General features: G+C 37.6%; 1 protein-coding gene across 1 annotated transcript; it reads left to right on the forward strand.

Annotated features, from left to right (window-relative positions):
- The first annotated feature begins 2,597 nt into the window (after positions 1-2,597).
- On the forward strand, positions 2,598-4,919 carry LOC106339328 (dnaJ protein ERDJ3B). Its single transcript, XM_013778118.1, has 10 exons — positions 2,598-2,776; positions 2,858-3,006; positions 3,089-3,224; positions 3,542-3,656; positions 3,797-3,913; positions 3,994-4,080; positions 4,162-4,221; positions 4,300-4,377; positions 4,453-4,524; positions 4,622-4,919. Exons 1-10 carry the CDS (start codon positions 2,706-2,708, stop codon positions 4,778-4,780), a joined length of 1,044 nt encoding a protein of 347 aa, XP_013633572.1. The 5' UTR covers positions 2,598-2,705; the 3' UTR covers positions 4,781-4,919.
- The last annotated feature ends 11,815 nt before the right edge of the window (positions 4,920-16,734 follow it).

Raw genomic sequence — 16,734 nt, forward strand, 5'->3', positions numbered from 1 at the left:
AATTTTAATTTTATATTTTCGAATTTCAATTTAAAAAAAAAAATTTATAATTTTTTTTTTTAATTTTGGAAATATTCTGAGGAAGTTTATCCCTCGGAATATTCCGACGACATCTTTCTCGGAATATTCCGAGGAATTTCCGACGAACTTGTGGTCCCCGGAATTTCTTCGGAAATTCATTTCCTCGGAATTCCGTCGGAAATATCCGAGGGATTTCCGAGGAAAGATGAATTTCCGAGGAGTTATTTCCGAAGACTTTTTTCGTCGGTATTTCGTCGGAATAGCGTTATTCCGACGACATACCGACGATTTTTTCCCTCGGTATGCCGCTGTTTTCTTGTAGTGTAGGTCCTATGGACGGGTAAGAATGTGCTCTCCACCATGTTTCTGGGAATCATATGACTGTTCAATTGGATCCTTCACCGCCGCCGTTTCCTCATGGTATACAACTGTCTACACCACTGTGGCTGTGATGGATGCGTCCTTCGTCAGATACAAGGTTTTGATGGCATGGAAGTCATAGAGACGAACCTTATGGTCTCTGCTAACAATAGAGCGTTGATGGTGGTAGACAACACAATGTGGACAAGAAAAAATAGCGACAACCTAACAAAGTAGTTTGTACACAGAAAATCATTACTATGGTGAATGCCTTATTATGATTTGTACATACTTTGCATAAGCGTTGTCCATGTGGACGTACTGTATGAATTGTCCATGTGGATGAAATTCAGTAGAAATATCTTGTACATAGTAATTTTTCACATTTGATAGAAATACTACACTTTCACAAAAAGCATTCTTATAATGCTTTTTCATGCTATGATCCCACTTAAAAGTAGAATCTTTTAATCTTTCAAAGAGGAAATGGATTTGTGTTCAATATATGTTGGCAATATGAGGTTTACATTATTTATTTATTACATGTTCCTCATTTATGTTTTGTACTTTTACGAAAGAATGTTTGGTTATATTGTTTTTGCCATCAGTGAAACTTGCTTGAAATTGGTAAACTATTTACCTTGTAAATCCATCATATTTTTTATGATCAGTATCTGTAAAAGCTTGTAAAAGCTTTAGTCCTCAATTGATTATTTAGTTTTCCTATGTGACTATGGTTTGGTGTATGGTAGGTGGACAAGGCATGTAGTCCAGAAGAAGTCTAACAGCATTTCCAATCTTGTGTACACATGGATATTATGTAGAAAAACCGCATCAGTGTACACATGGACATGCCTACGGTGAACACGCTTGTTAAGTTTTTGATAAACTTCATGTACACAACTAAAGATCGATGATGTCAACGTAGATAAATACTAATAACATATATGAATGTAGGTTGCACAAAAAAAAAAACATACATGAATAGAATAATGTCCATGAATGTTTGTGTTTGTGCATGTTTTTATGGAAGAATTCTATATAGATGTGTACATTGTTTTGTTGTTATCCACATGTACATTGGTCTAAGGATGTCCACGTGTGCGCTCCAATACTGTCCAAGACGTTAACTCAAGTTCAACTAGAAACATGACAAGTAAACCGATCACCATTTCAAATTCTAAGAGACGAAATATGATCATCGTCACCATAACCAATAAGTAATAGAACAAGAAGCACTTAAGATTCACTTAAACTCACTAAAACAATTGTTGTACATATACAGAGAAACGAGAGCTCATAAAATATTGAACCTCGCAAGGAAAAGTTCTTATGGATATACAGACATTTGCAGACAAAAAGAGAGACAATATAGAGAAGCGTATAAATATTTGATGGAATCTGATTGATTAACTAAACCGGTGGAGTACCGGAAACGCCAAAGCTCGACCATGTCGTAGAGCTGAATCTAGCAAGTCCAAACCAAAATGCTCAGGCAGACGGTGATGAACCAAACTTTCTCCTACCTAACTTCCATATATCTCCGACAAGTTTCATCGCCGCTTCATCAGCAAGTAATGTAGAAGAGTGAAGGATCACGACTTAAGAAGTTTTATTCACTGAGTCTGCTTTTTAAGATATTTCAACTATGGGCCACTTTGATTCAAGCGGTGGCTCTAATTCCTCTGAATCGCAGACAATGACGGAGTGATGGTGAGAAAGAAGAACATGAATTTTATGTGAGAGAGAAAGAGAGAGAGAATGATAATGAATTAACGAAACACATCGATTCAGGATCGACAAAAATAAATCCAATGGCTGTGAACTTTGTAGATATAAGTCAAATCATAGTTTGTCTAACTGAATTCAACCATTGGATTAAAAAAAATCAAAGGCTGCGGTGAAAGCACGGCAAAAGCATAGTTTACGTTGCTTTTACTTAGTTAATAATGAGCAGTGTAATGGGTAGTTAAAGCTGAGGACAAAACAGAAATTTTACATATGTCTTTGAATGTAAAAGTTTCATTAAAAAATATATCTCTACCAATGACGCCGTACTGATAAAAAGTCAAGGAAAAAAGAAAGAAGAATCAGCGATCTTGCGATGTTGTATCCACGTGGCTTATATTGATTGGTAATACTTGTCAGAGACTTCGTTCTGATTGGTTAAGCCTTGCAATTTACACGTAAACCCGACCACTTACTTTTTTTGTCTTTTTTGAATCTTTCCGCGAAAAGGTATTCGACGTTCCTTGGGTTCTTGTTAAATCTCAGGTTGGAGCAACCCTAGTAGTAACGATTCTCTCTGCGGATCTCCAGCTTCCATGGCGATTCGGTGGTCAGAGCTATGTATCGTACTGTTCGCACTCTCTTACTCCATCTGCGTCATTGCAGGGTAATAATCACTTTCTCTCGACTTATGAATCCCTTTTTATATAATGTTATAACGTTGTGTATGCGTGCGTTTTCATATCAGGAAGAGCTACTACGATGTGTTGCAAGTTCCTAAAGGCGCGTCTGACGAGCAGATCAAGAGAGCTTATCGCAAACTCGCTTTGAAGTATCATCCCGATAAGAATCAAGGCAACGAGGAAGCTACTCGCAAGTTCGCTGACATCAATAACGGTCCGTATTTTATTTTTTTTTCCTGAAATTGACACTTTTGATCGTTTTGAAGTTGACTGTGTGTTGATATTGTTGTAAACAGCTTATGAAGTGCTATCGGATGAGGAGAAGAGGGAGATTTATAACAAGTATGGTGAAGAAGGGCTTAAACAGCATGCTGCTAGTGGTGGACGTGGAGGTGGAGGTGGGGGCATGAATATGCAGGACATCTTTAGCCAGTAAGTTCCCTTTTTTTTCTTTTAGAGAAACTAATTATGGAATAAAGAAATGGAGTGTTGTTTATGTATGGATAGTGGATACTGATGAATCTGGTCATGTTAAAGGTCTTTACTGTAGTGCCAATAGTTCCTAAATGGTTACTCTTTAGGTTCCAACTAGTGCTAAGAATGGGTTTTGGATGACATTTTCCTGAGAGTTTTTAATCCTTTTCTTGATTTTTATTTAAAGGGTATTTATTTGTAGTGCGAAAAAGTTCCTAAATTTCGTTTAATATAATGCTATTGGTGGGTGCTGATATTATTATTGCGCATGTTAGGTTTTTTGGTGGTGGTGGTTCTAGGGAGGAAGAAGAGAAGGTGGTCAAGGGTGATGACGTGATTGTGGAACTTGAGGCCACTCTTGAAGATTTGTACATGGGAGGCTCTGTCAAGGTTGGTTAAGCCCCCCCCCCCTTCAGGATGTTGTCATCATCACTTGGTCTTGCTTTGATTCATTTATGCTTGGCCATCATAAGCTAGTATTGCACATGAAAATGACTAGCCTTAACATATGGTTTCTTAAACTATCGAAGGTATGGAGGGAGAAGAATGTAATAAAACCAGCTCCTGGAAAGAGAAAGTGCAACTGCAGGAATGAGGTTTATCACAGACAAGTTGGTCCTGGAATGTTCCAACAGATGACAGAGCAGGTAATAAAGGCATTTTCTCTCACAAAATCATCCTCTCGAGTCCAGTATCAAACACCCCAACCTGTTTCCTCTCGTTCCAGGTCTGTGACAAATGCCCAAATGTCAAATACGAACGCGAAGGATACTTTGTCACAGTTGACATCGAGAAAGGCATGAAAGATGGAGAAGTAAGATCTCCACACCCTTATTTTTGTAAACCTTAGATACTGTGAGCTTATCAATCTCTCTCTCTCTCTCTCTCCTTTCAGGAAGTGTCTTTCTACGAAGATGGTGAACCCATTCTCGACGGTGACCCTGGTGACCTTAAGGTTAGTCCTCTTCCCTAAGTTTCACTTATCTTCATGATCAGAAGATTTTAACCGTTATATTATTCTACATTTTGGCAGTTCCGAATCAAAACTGCACCACATGCCCGTTTCCGGAGAGATGGCAACGATCTACACATGACCGTCAACATTACACTGGTACATTTAATATTCCACGAACTGTATCTCTACTTATCTATTTATTGATTCTGCTTAAAAATAAACACCTTTCAGGTTGAGGCGCTAGTTGGTTTTGAGAAATCATTCAAACAATTGGATGATCACGAAGTTGACATCGGTTCCAAGGTAAACTAACGTTTTCTCTCTCTACACCACAAACAAAAAAACTCAGAAACTGGTTATCTTATGAAGTGAATATGATGTGTGTGTGTGTGTGGAATAGGGAATTACAAAGCCAAAGGAAGTGAAGAAGTTCAAAGGAGAAGGGATGCCACTTCACTACAGCACAAAGAAAGGCAACCTCTTTGTCACTTTTGAGGTTTTGTTTCCTTCTTCACTCACTGACGATCAGAAGAAGAAGATCAAACAAGTCTTGGCTTAGTACTCCTCTCTCTCTTTAGAAATTTGTTGTTTACATAGAACTTGATATTTGTAACATTACTAGGTTTGTTTTAATATAGAAAGATTGATCGAATTGTCTTTTATGTATCAAATTCTTTCATGATTTCACTAAAATATGATTTACAAGTGTTTTTTGCATACACTGTTAAAGTCTTTCTTTCAAAATTTTGAGAAGACAGCCATTGCCTCACCCCACCAGTCGCATACAAAATTTAGTTTACATACTTTATCTTATCTGAATTTCATATAGCCAAATCTTTAATCTTCTCATACTTAAATCCACCGTTATGTTCAAAAATCAGGTTAACTTGAGACCTTAGTGAAAATAAAAAGGGTGAACGAGCTATTTCCCCACGAGAACTATCGTATAGCACCAAATATCTCTCAAACTATCGTCTCATTCTATATATCCCCGAATTGAAAGTTTAAGATCTATTTATCCATAAATTTGATTTCTTTGGTTTATTATCAATTCCTGGTTTATGAGGTAAGCCAAACCAAAAATAAACCTATTTTATAAAAATAGCCATACCACCTGTTTTATATGACCTCAAATAATTTTATCATACAATTTTTTAATAAAAAAAACAGATATATATCCCATCGACATCTTATTCTCTTCTTCTTCCTCCATTAAAGCTTGAATCAAGTTTTGGTCTGTGACAAATTCTTTTTTTCTTCATCAATGGCTGCTATTAGTAGCTTACACATACGGGCATCTGATTATCACTCTTGTTTTACTCGAATCTCTCTGATTCTAAGGCGAATCGATTTCGATCTAGAAGAGACGCGAATCTAAATCTATTCTTCTCGGCTCGCTTCCTGTGACAGGTTCATAAGCTGTCATCACTTTATCGGTTCACCCTATTTAAATTTCAATCTTTTCATTTCCGGTTTAATAAACTTTTGGGGTTTTTGTCCCACTAGTTATTGTCTTTTGTAGTCATCAAATGAGTCGTATGTGACCGTTTGTGATCCCCTTTATGTACTGGCTGACCACAACTTGCAGAATAATCAGAAAATCATTTCATCATTATCTTCTTCTTATCTCTATCGCTAAAGCTCTCAAGCTAGCTGCTTTATCACTGAGATTTGAGTCTTCAAGGTGATCATTCTATTCAGATCACTTTCTAGTCCTGATTTCTCCTATCTTAAGTTCTTGGTGAACTCTAGATTGGGTTTTGGTTACTCTGTTCTAACCCTCCTGTTACATTGGTATCAGATTCGCTCGATCCTCGACCACCATGGTAGAAATGCGTCTTCAGGAGAGATCTCTGACTGAATAGGTCGACGAGATGCGATCCCTCCACACCAACCTCGCCGCTGAAGTGAAAGCCAACAACGAATCCATCAACCCTCGTTTCGACAGACTCGAGGCAATGATGTTCAACTCTTTCTCACCCCATCAAGCCGCGGGTAAAGCCCCAATGGATCCTGGCCCCTCCCACCCCAAACAACTGCACCCCATTCCAACCACCAGACCCACCAGATCTACCCGACAGATACGCCACCAACCGTACCACACCTCACAATAACGCCTTATCATCTCGTCTTTCGAAGATTCGGTTCCCATCATTCGATGGCTCCCTTATCCGGGACTGGATCTCTAAGTGCGAACAGTTCTTTGATATCAACGGTACACCGCCGGAGCTAAAGGTCCGATTGGCAGCTCTGCATCTCAAAGGCAAAGCAAACCAGTGGCACCACAACTTCATGAGCACTCACTTTGGTATGTTCCCTTCATGGACTGAGTACGTTTTAGCTATCGCTGGTTGCTTTAGTGAGCTATACAACGACCCCTTGGCCGAGATAGTGGCTCTGAAGCTGGGTTCAGATTCGGTAGTTGAGTTCCTAGACAAGTTCGAAACTGCTCGAATGTGAATTACTCTTCATGAGGCCCACGCCATTAGCATCTTCCTCGCAAACTTGAACACTCATCTGTCACTCCACACTAGACAGTTTGAGTTTACAACGATTGCAGGAGCTGCAAAGATCGCCTCCCTTCACGAGTCTTCCCTCACCCACACACCCTCCAAACAACCCAAAGCTCCCTTCAATCCTAACCAGAAACACTTCCAACCCTACCACAAAAACACCACAAACCCTCCCCTTCTCCCCACCCCAACCACACAAAAAACCACCCCTAAAGTACCCACCTTTCTCACAAACATAGAGAAACAACCTCGTAAGTTCAGTTACCAGGAGATGCAAGATAGGAGAGCAAAAGGGCTATGTATATTTTGTGATGAAGTATACACACCGGGACACAGCTCCAAACACAAACGCTCTCAGATCTATGTCATGGAGTGTGATGACGACGAGTTAAGCTTCTCTGAGTCAGATGATGAACCAGATGATCAGCTCACGGCTGTAGCTACAATCAAAGAAGAGAGCACACCGGTGATCTCCGTTAACGCACTCAACGGTTCATCAACGTTCAACTGCATGCGAGTCATAGGTCAATATGGAAAGCGAATCTATACATACTGATTGATAATGGCATTACTCACAACTTCCTGGATATCAACGTCGCTCACGAGATGGGTTGCTTACTGGAAAAGATTAAACCCTTGGCTGTCACAGCTGCAGGGGCAGTACTATGCTGGCAAATGCAGTAACTTCTCCTGGAAGTTTCAAGGGTACTCTTATTCTTCCGAGATCAGTACACTACCACTTGATTGCTGCGACTTAGTACTGGGCTTACAATGGCTTTCAACGTTAGGCCCTATTCTTTGGGACTTCCTCAACCCGAGAATGGAGTTCACACTCAATGGTCAAAAGAATGTGCTGCGTGGAATCACCAAAGACGGTTGCAAAGTCATCAAAGGGGGCACGTTGGACAAGCTGTTGTCGAAGCAACCTCAAATAACCTTGCTTCAGGTGAGAGACATAATAACAGAGGAACAAGCTGACAACTTGGACCCCTGCTCCTTATTGTCTCACATCACCGCATGTGATAACAAATGGTCGATGATCCGGCTCTACAGGAGCTCCTACGCGACTTCTCAATCATCTTTGAAGAACCTATGGAGCCTCCCCCTTCCAGAGGCGACTTTTATCATCAAATCCCCTTGGAATCAGGAGCTAATCCAGTTAACTTGAGACCCTACCGCTACTCAACACTCCAGAAAGATGTCATTGACAAGATGATCCGTGATATGTTAAGCCAAGGCATCATTCAGTGTAGCTCAAGCCCTTATGCCTCTCCAGTGGTCCTCGTCAAAAAGAAAGACGCACATGGAGACTCTGTTTGGATTTCCATGGACTAAACAAACAGACCATCAAAGATAAATACCCTATCCCACTACTGAGGACTTGCTTGATGAGCTTGGAGGCGCTAAGTACTTTTCCAAGTTGGATCTTCGAGCAGGATTCCACCAGCTTCGCATGTCACCTGATGACATCTACAAGACAGCGTTCAAGACACACTCAGGTCCTTACGAAAAACCTAGTAATGCCCTTCGGTCTCACCAACGCTCCTTGCACGTTTCAAAGCCTAATGGACCGTATATTCGAAGGCGTTCTGCGAAAGTTCCTTCTCATCTTCTTTGACGACATTTTGATCTACAACTCCTGTTGGGAAGATCATCTTCAACACCTCCGTGAGGTCTTTCAGATTCTTCAACGAGAGCAGCTGTACCTCAAACCCTCAAAATGTACCTTTGGCGCTACTGTCATCGAATATCTTAGACATTTTATATCCGGAGAAGGCGTGAGTACGGATCCAAGCAAGATCAAGACAATAGTGCAGTGGCCGATACCAACTAAGCATAAGCAACTCATAAGCTTCCTTGGCTTAGCAAGCTACTACCGTTGATTTATTAAAGACTACAGCGTAGTGGCACGACCACTAACAAACCGCCTGAAGAAGGATGGCTTCACTTGGAACACTGAAGCAAGCACATCTTTTCAGGAGCTTAAGACTGCGTTATCAACCTCACCGGTCTTAGCGCTACCAAATTTTGAGAAGCAGTTTACAGTGGAAACGGATGCTTCAAACACCGGTATTGGAGCCGTGTTGATGCAAGATAACCACCCCATATGCTACATCAGCAGAGCTCTGGGTCCTCGACATCAGTCCCTCTCTGTCTACGAAAAGGAATTGCTTGCCGTGGTCCATGCGGTGCAAACGTGGCACGCCTACCTTGCTCAAAGGCCTTTCATCATCAAAACAGACCAGAAAAGCCTGAAATATCTGATGGAACAGAGGATAACTACACCGTTTCAGCATATGTGGTTATCAAAACTCATGGGGTACACATTCGAAATACAATACAAGCAAGGTAAAGAGAATGTCGCAGCAGACGCGTTATCAAGAGTCACAGGTTCTCAGCTCCTCCAGATCACGCTATCTCAGCCCCATCACAGTTTCAACGACTCCCTCAGACTATTGTGGAGCTCTGACCCTACCTTGAGCAAGATTATCTCTGAGTTGAAGACCAATAAAGACTCACACCCGCCCTTCTATTTTGCAAATGATGAACTGCGACGCAAGAGAAAACTTGTTGTGGGTAACAACGCTGAGGTAAAGCTTCACATACTGTGATGGCTTCATGATTCGGCTCTTGGGGGAAATTCTGGCAGAGATGCTACCTTGCAGCGTATTAAGTCGCTATTCTATTGGCCAAGGATGAATGTGGAGATACAACACTACATAAGAAACTACGGAGTGTGCCAGAAGAACAAGAACGACTTAGCGGCTAAGCCAGGTCTCCTACAAGCACTACCTGTTCTCGACGGTGTGTGGGAGTCCATTAGCATGGATTTCATCGAAGGTCTTCCTCCGTCGAGTGGTAAACACTGCATTCTGGTTGTCGTCGACAGGCTCAGCAAGAATGCCCATTTCTTGGCACTGTCACATCCATACACAGCTCTTGAGGTTTCTCAGGTATATCTGGATAACATCTTCAAACTCCATGGCATGCCGAGAGATATTGTCAGTGACAGAGATCCTACGTCCCTTAGCGACGTGTGGAAAGAGTTGTTTCGAGTGCAGGGGTGGATCTTAAACATTCCACCGCATACCACCCTCAGACAGATGGTCAAACCGAGGCCACTAACAAGACACTCGAGACATACCTTCGTTGTATGACAGCAGAGACGCCTCAGTCCTAGTCAAAATGGCTTCCTCTGGCTGAATGGTGGTACAATACCACTTACCACTCCTCAATCAAGTGTACTCCTTACGAGATCATCTACGGTCAGGTCCCACCAACACACCTCCCGTACCTGCCTGGAGAGAGCTCATCTGCAGTTATTGATCTCAGTATGCAGAAACGCGAGGAGATCATCAACATGCTGAAATTTCACCTATTTCGGGCTCGGAATTGCATGAAGCAATCATCGGATTCTCACAGATCTCACAGAGAACTCAAGGTGGGGGATCACACTTATCTGAAGCTCCAACATTGCCGTCAACACTCTCTCAAGAACCAAAACGTGCCACACAAGCTTTCACCCCGCTTCTATGGTCCATTCCGCTTTCTCGAAAAGGTTGGCTCAATAGCTTACAAGCTCGATCTACCTGCTGGTACTGCCATTCACGACACCTTTCATGTCAGCCAGCTCAAGCTCTGCCCTAACCCTCCGACAGATACTCCTACGTTGCCTCAATACTATCAGGATCTGGGTAACGCAAAGGAACCTGAATGCATCCTGGAAAAGAAGATGGTAAAGCACCGCAACGCAGCAGTCACCAAAGTCCTTGTGCAGTGGAAAGGGTTAAGCTCAGATCAAGCTACTTGGGAGTTCTATCAAGACTTCATCTCCAAGTTCAAGGATGCTCTGAAACGGGGAGTAGTGTGACAGGTTCACAAGCTGTCATCACCTTATCGGTTCACCCTATTTAAATTTCAATCTTTTCATTTCCGGTTTAATAAACTTTTGGGGTTTTATCCCACTCGTTCTTGTCTTTTGTAGAGTCAACAAATGAGTCGTATGTGACCGTTGTGATCCCCTTTATGTACTGGCTACAGCTTGCAGAATAATCAGAAAATTATTTCATCATTATCTTCTTCTTATATCTATAGCTAAAGCTCTCAAGCTAGCTGCTTTATCACTGAGATCTGAGTCTTCAAGGTGATCATTATGTTCGGATCACTTTCTAGTCCGGATTTCTCCTATCTTAAGTTCTTGGTGAACTCTAGATTGGGTTTTGGTTACTCTGTTCTAACCCTCCTGTTACACTTCCGTTGACAAGCTTTTTTGTTCTACTGCTTTGTCCTTTCGAGGCGAAAGAGAGAGTGAGCAGAATGTTAAATTTATTTACTCAAAAATACTTTTTTACAACATGCGTAGCAAGTGATTTTGTACTTTAAAATATATAACTTTGCTAAAAGAAAACAGAGGACATCTCTGCTAAACAACTGCAGAGCTTCTTCTCAGCGTCTCGAACTAAACCAGGCCACCATGTCCAGTGAGTGACGAAAAGGATTTGCTTTACTTGTGAGAACAGTTTCTGGAGATTGTAATTATACATTAAAGATTATTGCTCTGTTCTTGTGGTTGAAGGATTGAAATTCTTTGACATTCAAACAAAAGTTTTCAAAAGAAAAAGAAGAAGTTTGTCGGATCTGGGTTTTTGGGCTAATACATTTATCTGGTTTGGGTTATTAACTTTTGGTTTAAGAAACAAAATTAGATTAACCGGGTCATTTATTGGTTTAAAACTGGGTTAACAAAAATATCGGTTTAATTCAAATACAGTAAACCGCATCAATCAATTTTGTGGACTTATATTCCAACTTTAACTTCGTGAAGAAATAAATATTTAACTTTTGTTATATGAATAAATATATTTTGGACTTTCAATTCGGGGATATATAGAATGAGGCAACAGTTTAGGAGATATCTGGTGTTATACGATAGTTTTTGTGGGGAAATAACTCGTCAACCCAAATAAAAAGGCAAAAGTAATTCATATAATATATAACTAGATTTTGACCCGCGCTTTTCAAGCGCGGGTATTTTTTGTTGTCCGTTTGATAAAATTTGAATAAATTTATAACTTTTTATTAGGAATAAATGATTTTAAACTTTCTCTATTATAATGTTTGAATTTTAAATAGTATTTTCATATCCAATCGAGACATACAGTATGTTGTGAACAGCCATGAATTAATCAAGAAGACAATAGAGAACAAAACATATTGAGGCAAATACCCGTTTAGGGTTTTTTATTATTGTGTGAATGAATAATCTTACAAACCCTTAGACTCATATTTATAGCAGCCTCAAACCCCGATTTCCTTTTTTTAGAAATACATACTTATTTAGAAAAAGTAAATTTTCCAAATCGTCCGATCCACGAGTGCTGGGCTTTTACTGGTGCACAGAGATTTAAGACACACAGATGCAACATAGTCAAACCGATAGATTCAATAAATCTGTATATAGTCCTATTTTGAATTTAATAAAACAAAATATGATAAAAATACGGTAAAAGCCAAAACATGCTATTAACCCGCTATCATTTTTCAGGTTTTCAGGTACTTATGATCTTTGGCAAAACTTAAATATATGAACCGACCTATCCATGCTACATACTCAAATATTACATGTATTTTACATGTATTTGAATTATGATTCCAAACTGATCCGAACATGAAAGAACCCATCTAAACCTGAATAAAAAAAAAATCAAATATCTATTTGGGTCCAAATGTTTAGAATCCAAATAACCAAGATAGAAAGGTTTTTATTATAATACATTCTATAAAAATTAAGTTAACATAATATAAATATAATTTTATTTTAACATATGATATGCGATTTATCAAATTTAATTTTGTAAATATTTGAAACTATATAAGATGTCATGATACAATGTTTAATGATATTATTAGTACATGTATAAAATATGGAATATTATTTTAGCTTTAATATGATTGTGATCTTAGTGATATTAATATCCCACACATATCACAATGATTGTGATCCCACGAAATTAAGGGTGTTCGTTAATTTTTATGGTAACACAATTAATATCTCACGAACATCACAATTTTTCATAGGTAGTTAGAGTTATTAATTATGTATAATTAGAGTGATTAATTGTAGGACCAAAAAAAAATAAGTGTAACAAAAAAGTTCAAACAACTTTCATAAGTAGATTTATTAAAACTCCTTCCCTTTTAATAGTATTGATATACCGTAACGACCCAATTCTTAACCAAGAGATTTCGGCCTGTCAAGGCTCAGATCCACTCCAGAAAACTATAGCTATTGTTTTTAACCAAGAGTCTTCTTCATCAGTTTAGTTTTCTCGAGTAAGGATCTCGAGTGAAGATGAGACAGGTGTTACATATACATAAACCAAAATTTAGAAAGAGCAATAAAAATATTTTTGTGACATATGCGAAACTACCAAAACAAACTGAAAAAGTAATCAAGTGACTAAAAACCACAATTTTCGGAAAATTCTTTTAAATTAGAAACGTTTCTCTCTTAGATCCAACCGAAAGTAACTCAAGGTGTATTAAGTTTTCTATACCATTAACCGAACTGTATTCAGATTTCTACACACGTTATAATCTCCCTATTGGTTAGCATGACAACTGTAGAAATTCTACGTAGGCCATAACTGGACACTCAATCTAGGAATGTATAAATGAAAATGGAATCAATGGAATGGAATCCTTTATATACTAAAGCACAAGTCACTTGAACAATCAAAATTTGACATGTGTAATTTTTTTTCAAAACCTTAAAAAAAAATCAAAACTGTTTTTAAGAAGTTAAAATTCAACATTATACAAAAAAGTCAAATTTCTATCACGTTGGTTTGATTTTAATGTTTAGTAACTGCAAAAAAAATTGTTTCATCCCCTTTTTCTGCAATTCAAACTACCTAAATTCTTAATTTTTCTCATAATTTTGATCTCACATTCAGGTTTACTTTTCCATCATCAAACTGCTTTTTCTCAAACTGTTTTCTTCTCTATATAATTTGGAATCGTCGTCAAGCTCCACCATATTACTCTTCGGGTTTTTCTATATTCTCATAGTTTCAAATATTTTGGTTATCAATATAGTAAAGAACTCCTCAAAATTTTTACTGCATTTCCTTTGTGTCCTTATTCTCACAGTTTCACTTCACCATTCTCGGCTTACGTTGCGTAGTACGAGAGGCGACATACTAAGATATTCAGACTGAAAATGGCACTTAAATATATTTTGGAGTCTGGTGTTCGAAGTTATAAAAGAAGTACAAAAAAAATTTGGTCGAAGGTGGAAACAAAAAGTTAACAACAAAGAAGGTAACGAAGTATTTCTCTAATTTTTCTCGATAGATTGTTTTAGTATCTGTTTTTGTGACTTATCTTTAGAAAAATTCTGTTACCTATTTCAAATGGAGAAAACATATTTGAAAAAAAAAAATATTGTAGCTATTAATAAGGAACAAAAGAGAAATGAAAAAAGAAGAAAATGAGTAACCATAAAAATATATAAGGGTTTTTAGAGTTCAGAGGATGATGAACATGTTAGAGAAAAATGATGAAGAAAAAATTTCAAATGTTTTTCTGTAACATCAAAATATGTATATTTTTCATAATTGATTTTTGCTATTGGGTCTCTATGAGGTGTCAAATAGGTATAAATTTTTAATAATATGTTGTCATAATTATAGTGATTTTACTTTAACAAAAATAAGAATTATGGAAAATTTATTTATAAAACAGATACAAAGAAACTGAATGAATCAAATATAGTACTTTAAACTATATTTATATGTGTTGGTATATATCTTAATTTCTAAATACAAGAAATATTGTTATACCGTGACTAACATTTTAGTTTGAATACAACTACCTCACAAGCCATTCATAAATATTTTTTATATAGTATTTCGCTAAAATAATAATATATTCTGATTAATAATTATAAAATTACTATGTATTAATAAATAATTTTAAATAAAATTATTTTGACCCATGCGTAGCATGGGAGTAACACTAGTAATGATGATTTCAGGAATTAATGGAATGATATATGTATTTGTTTTTTAATTATATTCAAATTATTACATTACATCCATTTCTTATATTTCTCTTTTTTTTTATCATAAATGATTTTTAACGTGATTTTTTTCTTTTTTCATTCATCCCACATAAATGTGTGGAATCAAAATTTTTTTTTTTTTTCCACTTAACTAGTAAATTTTTTTTTGGAATGCCTATGAATGACTAATTCCACATGATTCCATTCATTAAAAAAAATATTCCAGTTACAACCGTAGAATCTTTTTCCTACTTGCTCGGAAAGCAAGATCACGACAACCCAAAAACAATTTTTCAAAAGTCAATTTAGTAATGCATTTGTGAAAAGGTTAGATTTGTAAAAGTATAATTTGTTCATAGAATTTGTTTACATACGCAATATCTGTAACAATAAGTTATTCATGTGGTTTGCGTTTGATCTGTTTAACAAATAAATAAAACATGTTTGGATGCCAAATGTTATGAGAATAAAATAAAAACACTAAACTTATAAACAAATGCAAACTAAACAATTTCAATATATACGTCATTTTTTTCTGCCGAGTATTTAGTCAGATTAAACAACTTTTACTATCACAATTTTATACATATGAAAAGAGCATTAATTAAATATCATAAGAATATAGTCTGCAATATATGAAAGAAATTCATATGAGTTCTTTTACTTGATGATCGTTTTCTTGTGAATGTTTCAACCATCGCTTGGTTAACTCAGTTCGCTTGGCCAATGAAATGAATCTCTATGGATTCAAAAAAGTTGTTTATGTTCAAGGTGCACCATCAGTGCAGTTTTATGTCTAATGTGTTCTATCACCGAGGATCAGAAGAAGATACCAGTGAAATTAATTATAAAATGTGTAGTTTAAATAACAAAGTTCTATTTAAAAAACAAAGTTCTACGTAAATTCCAGTAACATGGAGATACCGCTAATAAGAAGATAATCGCTAGTGCTGTGATATGGATGGGTGACCAGCTCAAGATATATCACGAGCCTCAGGTTGTTGTGATTATATCCAGCGACAAAGACTTTGTACCAGCTAACCTGGAGATTAAACATAGGGGATTTGAAGTGATTCTTGTGGTAATCCTAGCTATAAGGTAAGGAAGTTAAGAAGACCATTTGGGAATTTTAGTTACTAATTTGTTATTGGAACTTTGTTTTAGGAATTATGAGTTTTATTAAGTTCATCCCATGTGGGTATATCAGTGTCGAACTATCAGTAATCAGTTGCTTTGATAACATTTTTCATTGAGCATTCATTTTACATTAAGGTTTAGCCTAATGAGTTATGTATTGTGCAACCTAAGCTAAAATGAAAATTTAACTTGAAAGATACTTAAGTTCTGGTTGCGTGGCCCAAGTTTAGAGTTAGAGTGTATTGGGTTCCTTCTAGATGGAGGAAACCCATTGGGTTTGGTTGGTGATAACCAAACTTGGAAGTTGGACAATTGGTATTAGTACATGAGATTAGTATTAGACCTTGGAGGTTCTTAGGGTCAGTGAGACACATATATATAGTCTCTTGACCTAATTTTTATGTAGAGACTTACAAGAATCAAAAAGACAAAAGAGAGAAAAGAGAGAAAGTGGCAGAATTTCGTCTGGGTTTGTCAAGGCAGATTTGGAGAGTCAAACGGATCCTGATCGGGCTGATATTTTGTGGGAAGCTTCTTCAGTCAGTGGGTTAAAATTTCATTGAAGGGATTTGGATTTCAACGGTTGGATCTTCCGTTGTATGGGTTTTAGTGAAGCTGGTCGTCACAGTTCTTCAGCAGTGCTGTCTTGAGTGTTTGGTAAATCCGACGGTGAGATCTTCTCTGATTGAGCTGAAATTTGGCAGCGGTGTTTTTGACTGGATTATCTTGGATTTGTATGGTGGGATTAGTCTCTGGTTGCCGGAATCCTTGTGAGCTGAGGTCGTATGGTTGCTGCTT

This window comes from Brassica oleracea, chromosome C4 (genome assembly GCF_000695525.1).
Source record: "Brassica oleracea var. oleracea cultivar TO1000 chromosome C4, BOL, whole genome shotgun sequence".
Lineage (NCBI taxonomy): Eukaryota > Viridiplantae > Streptophyta > Magnoliopsida > Brassicales > Brassicaceae > Brassica > Brassica oleracea.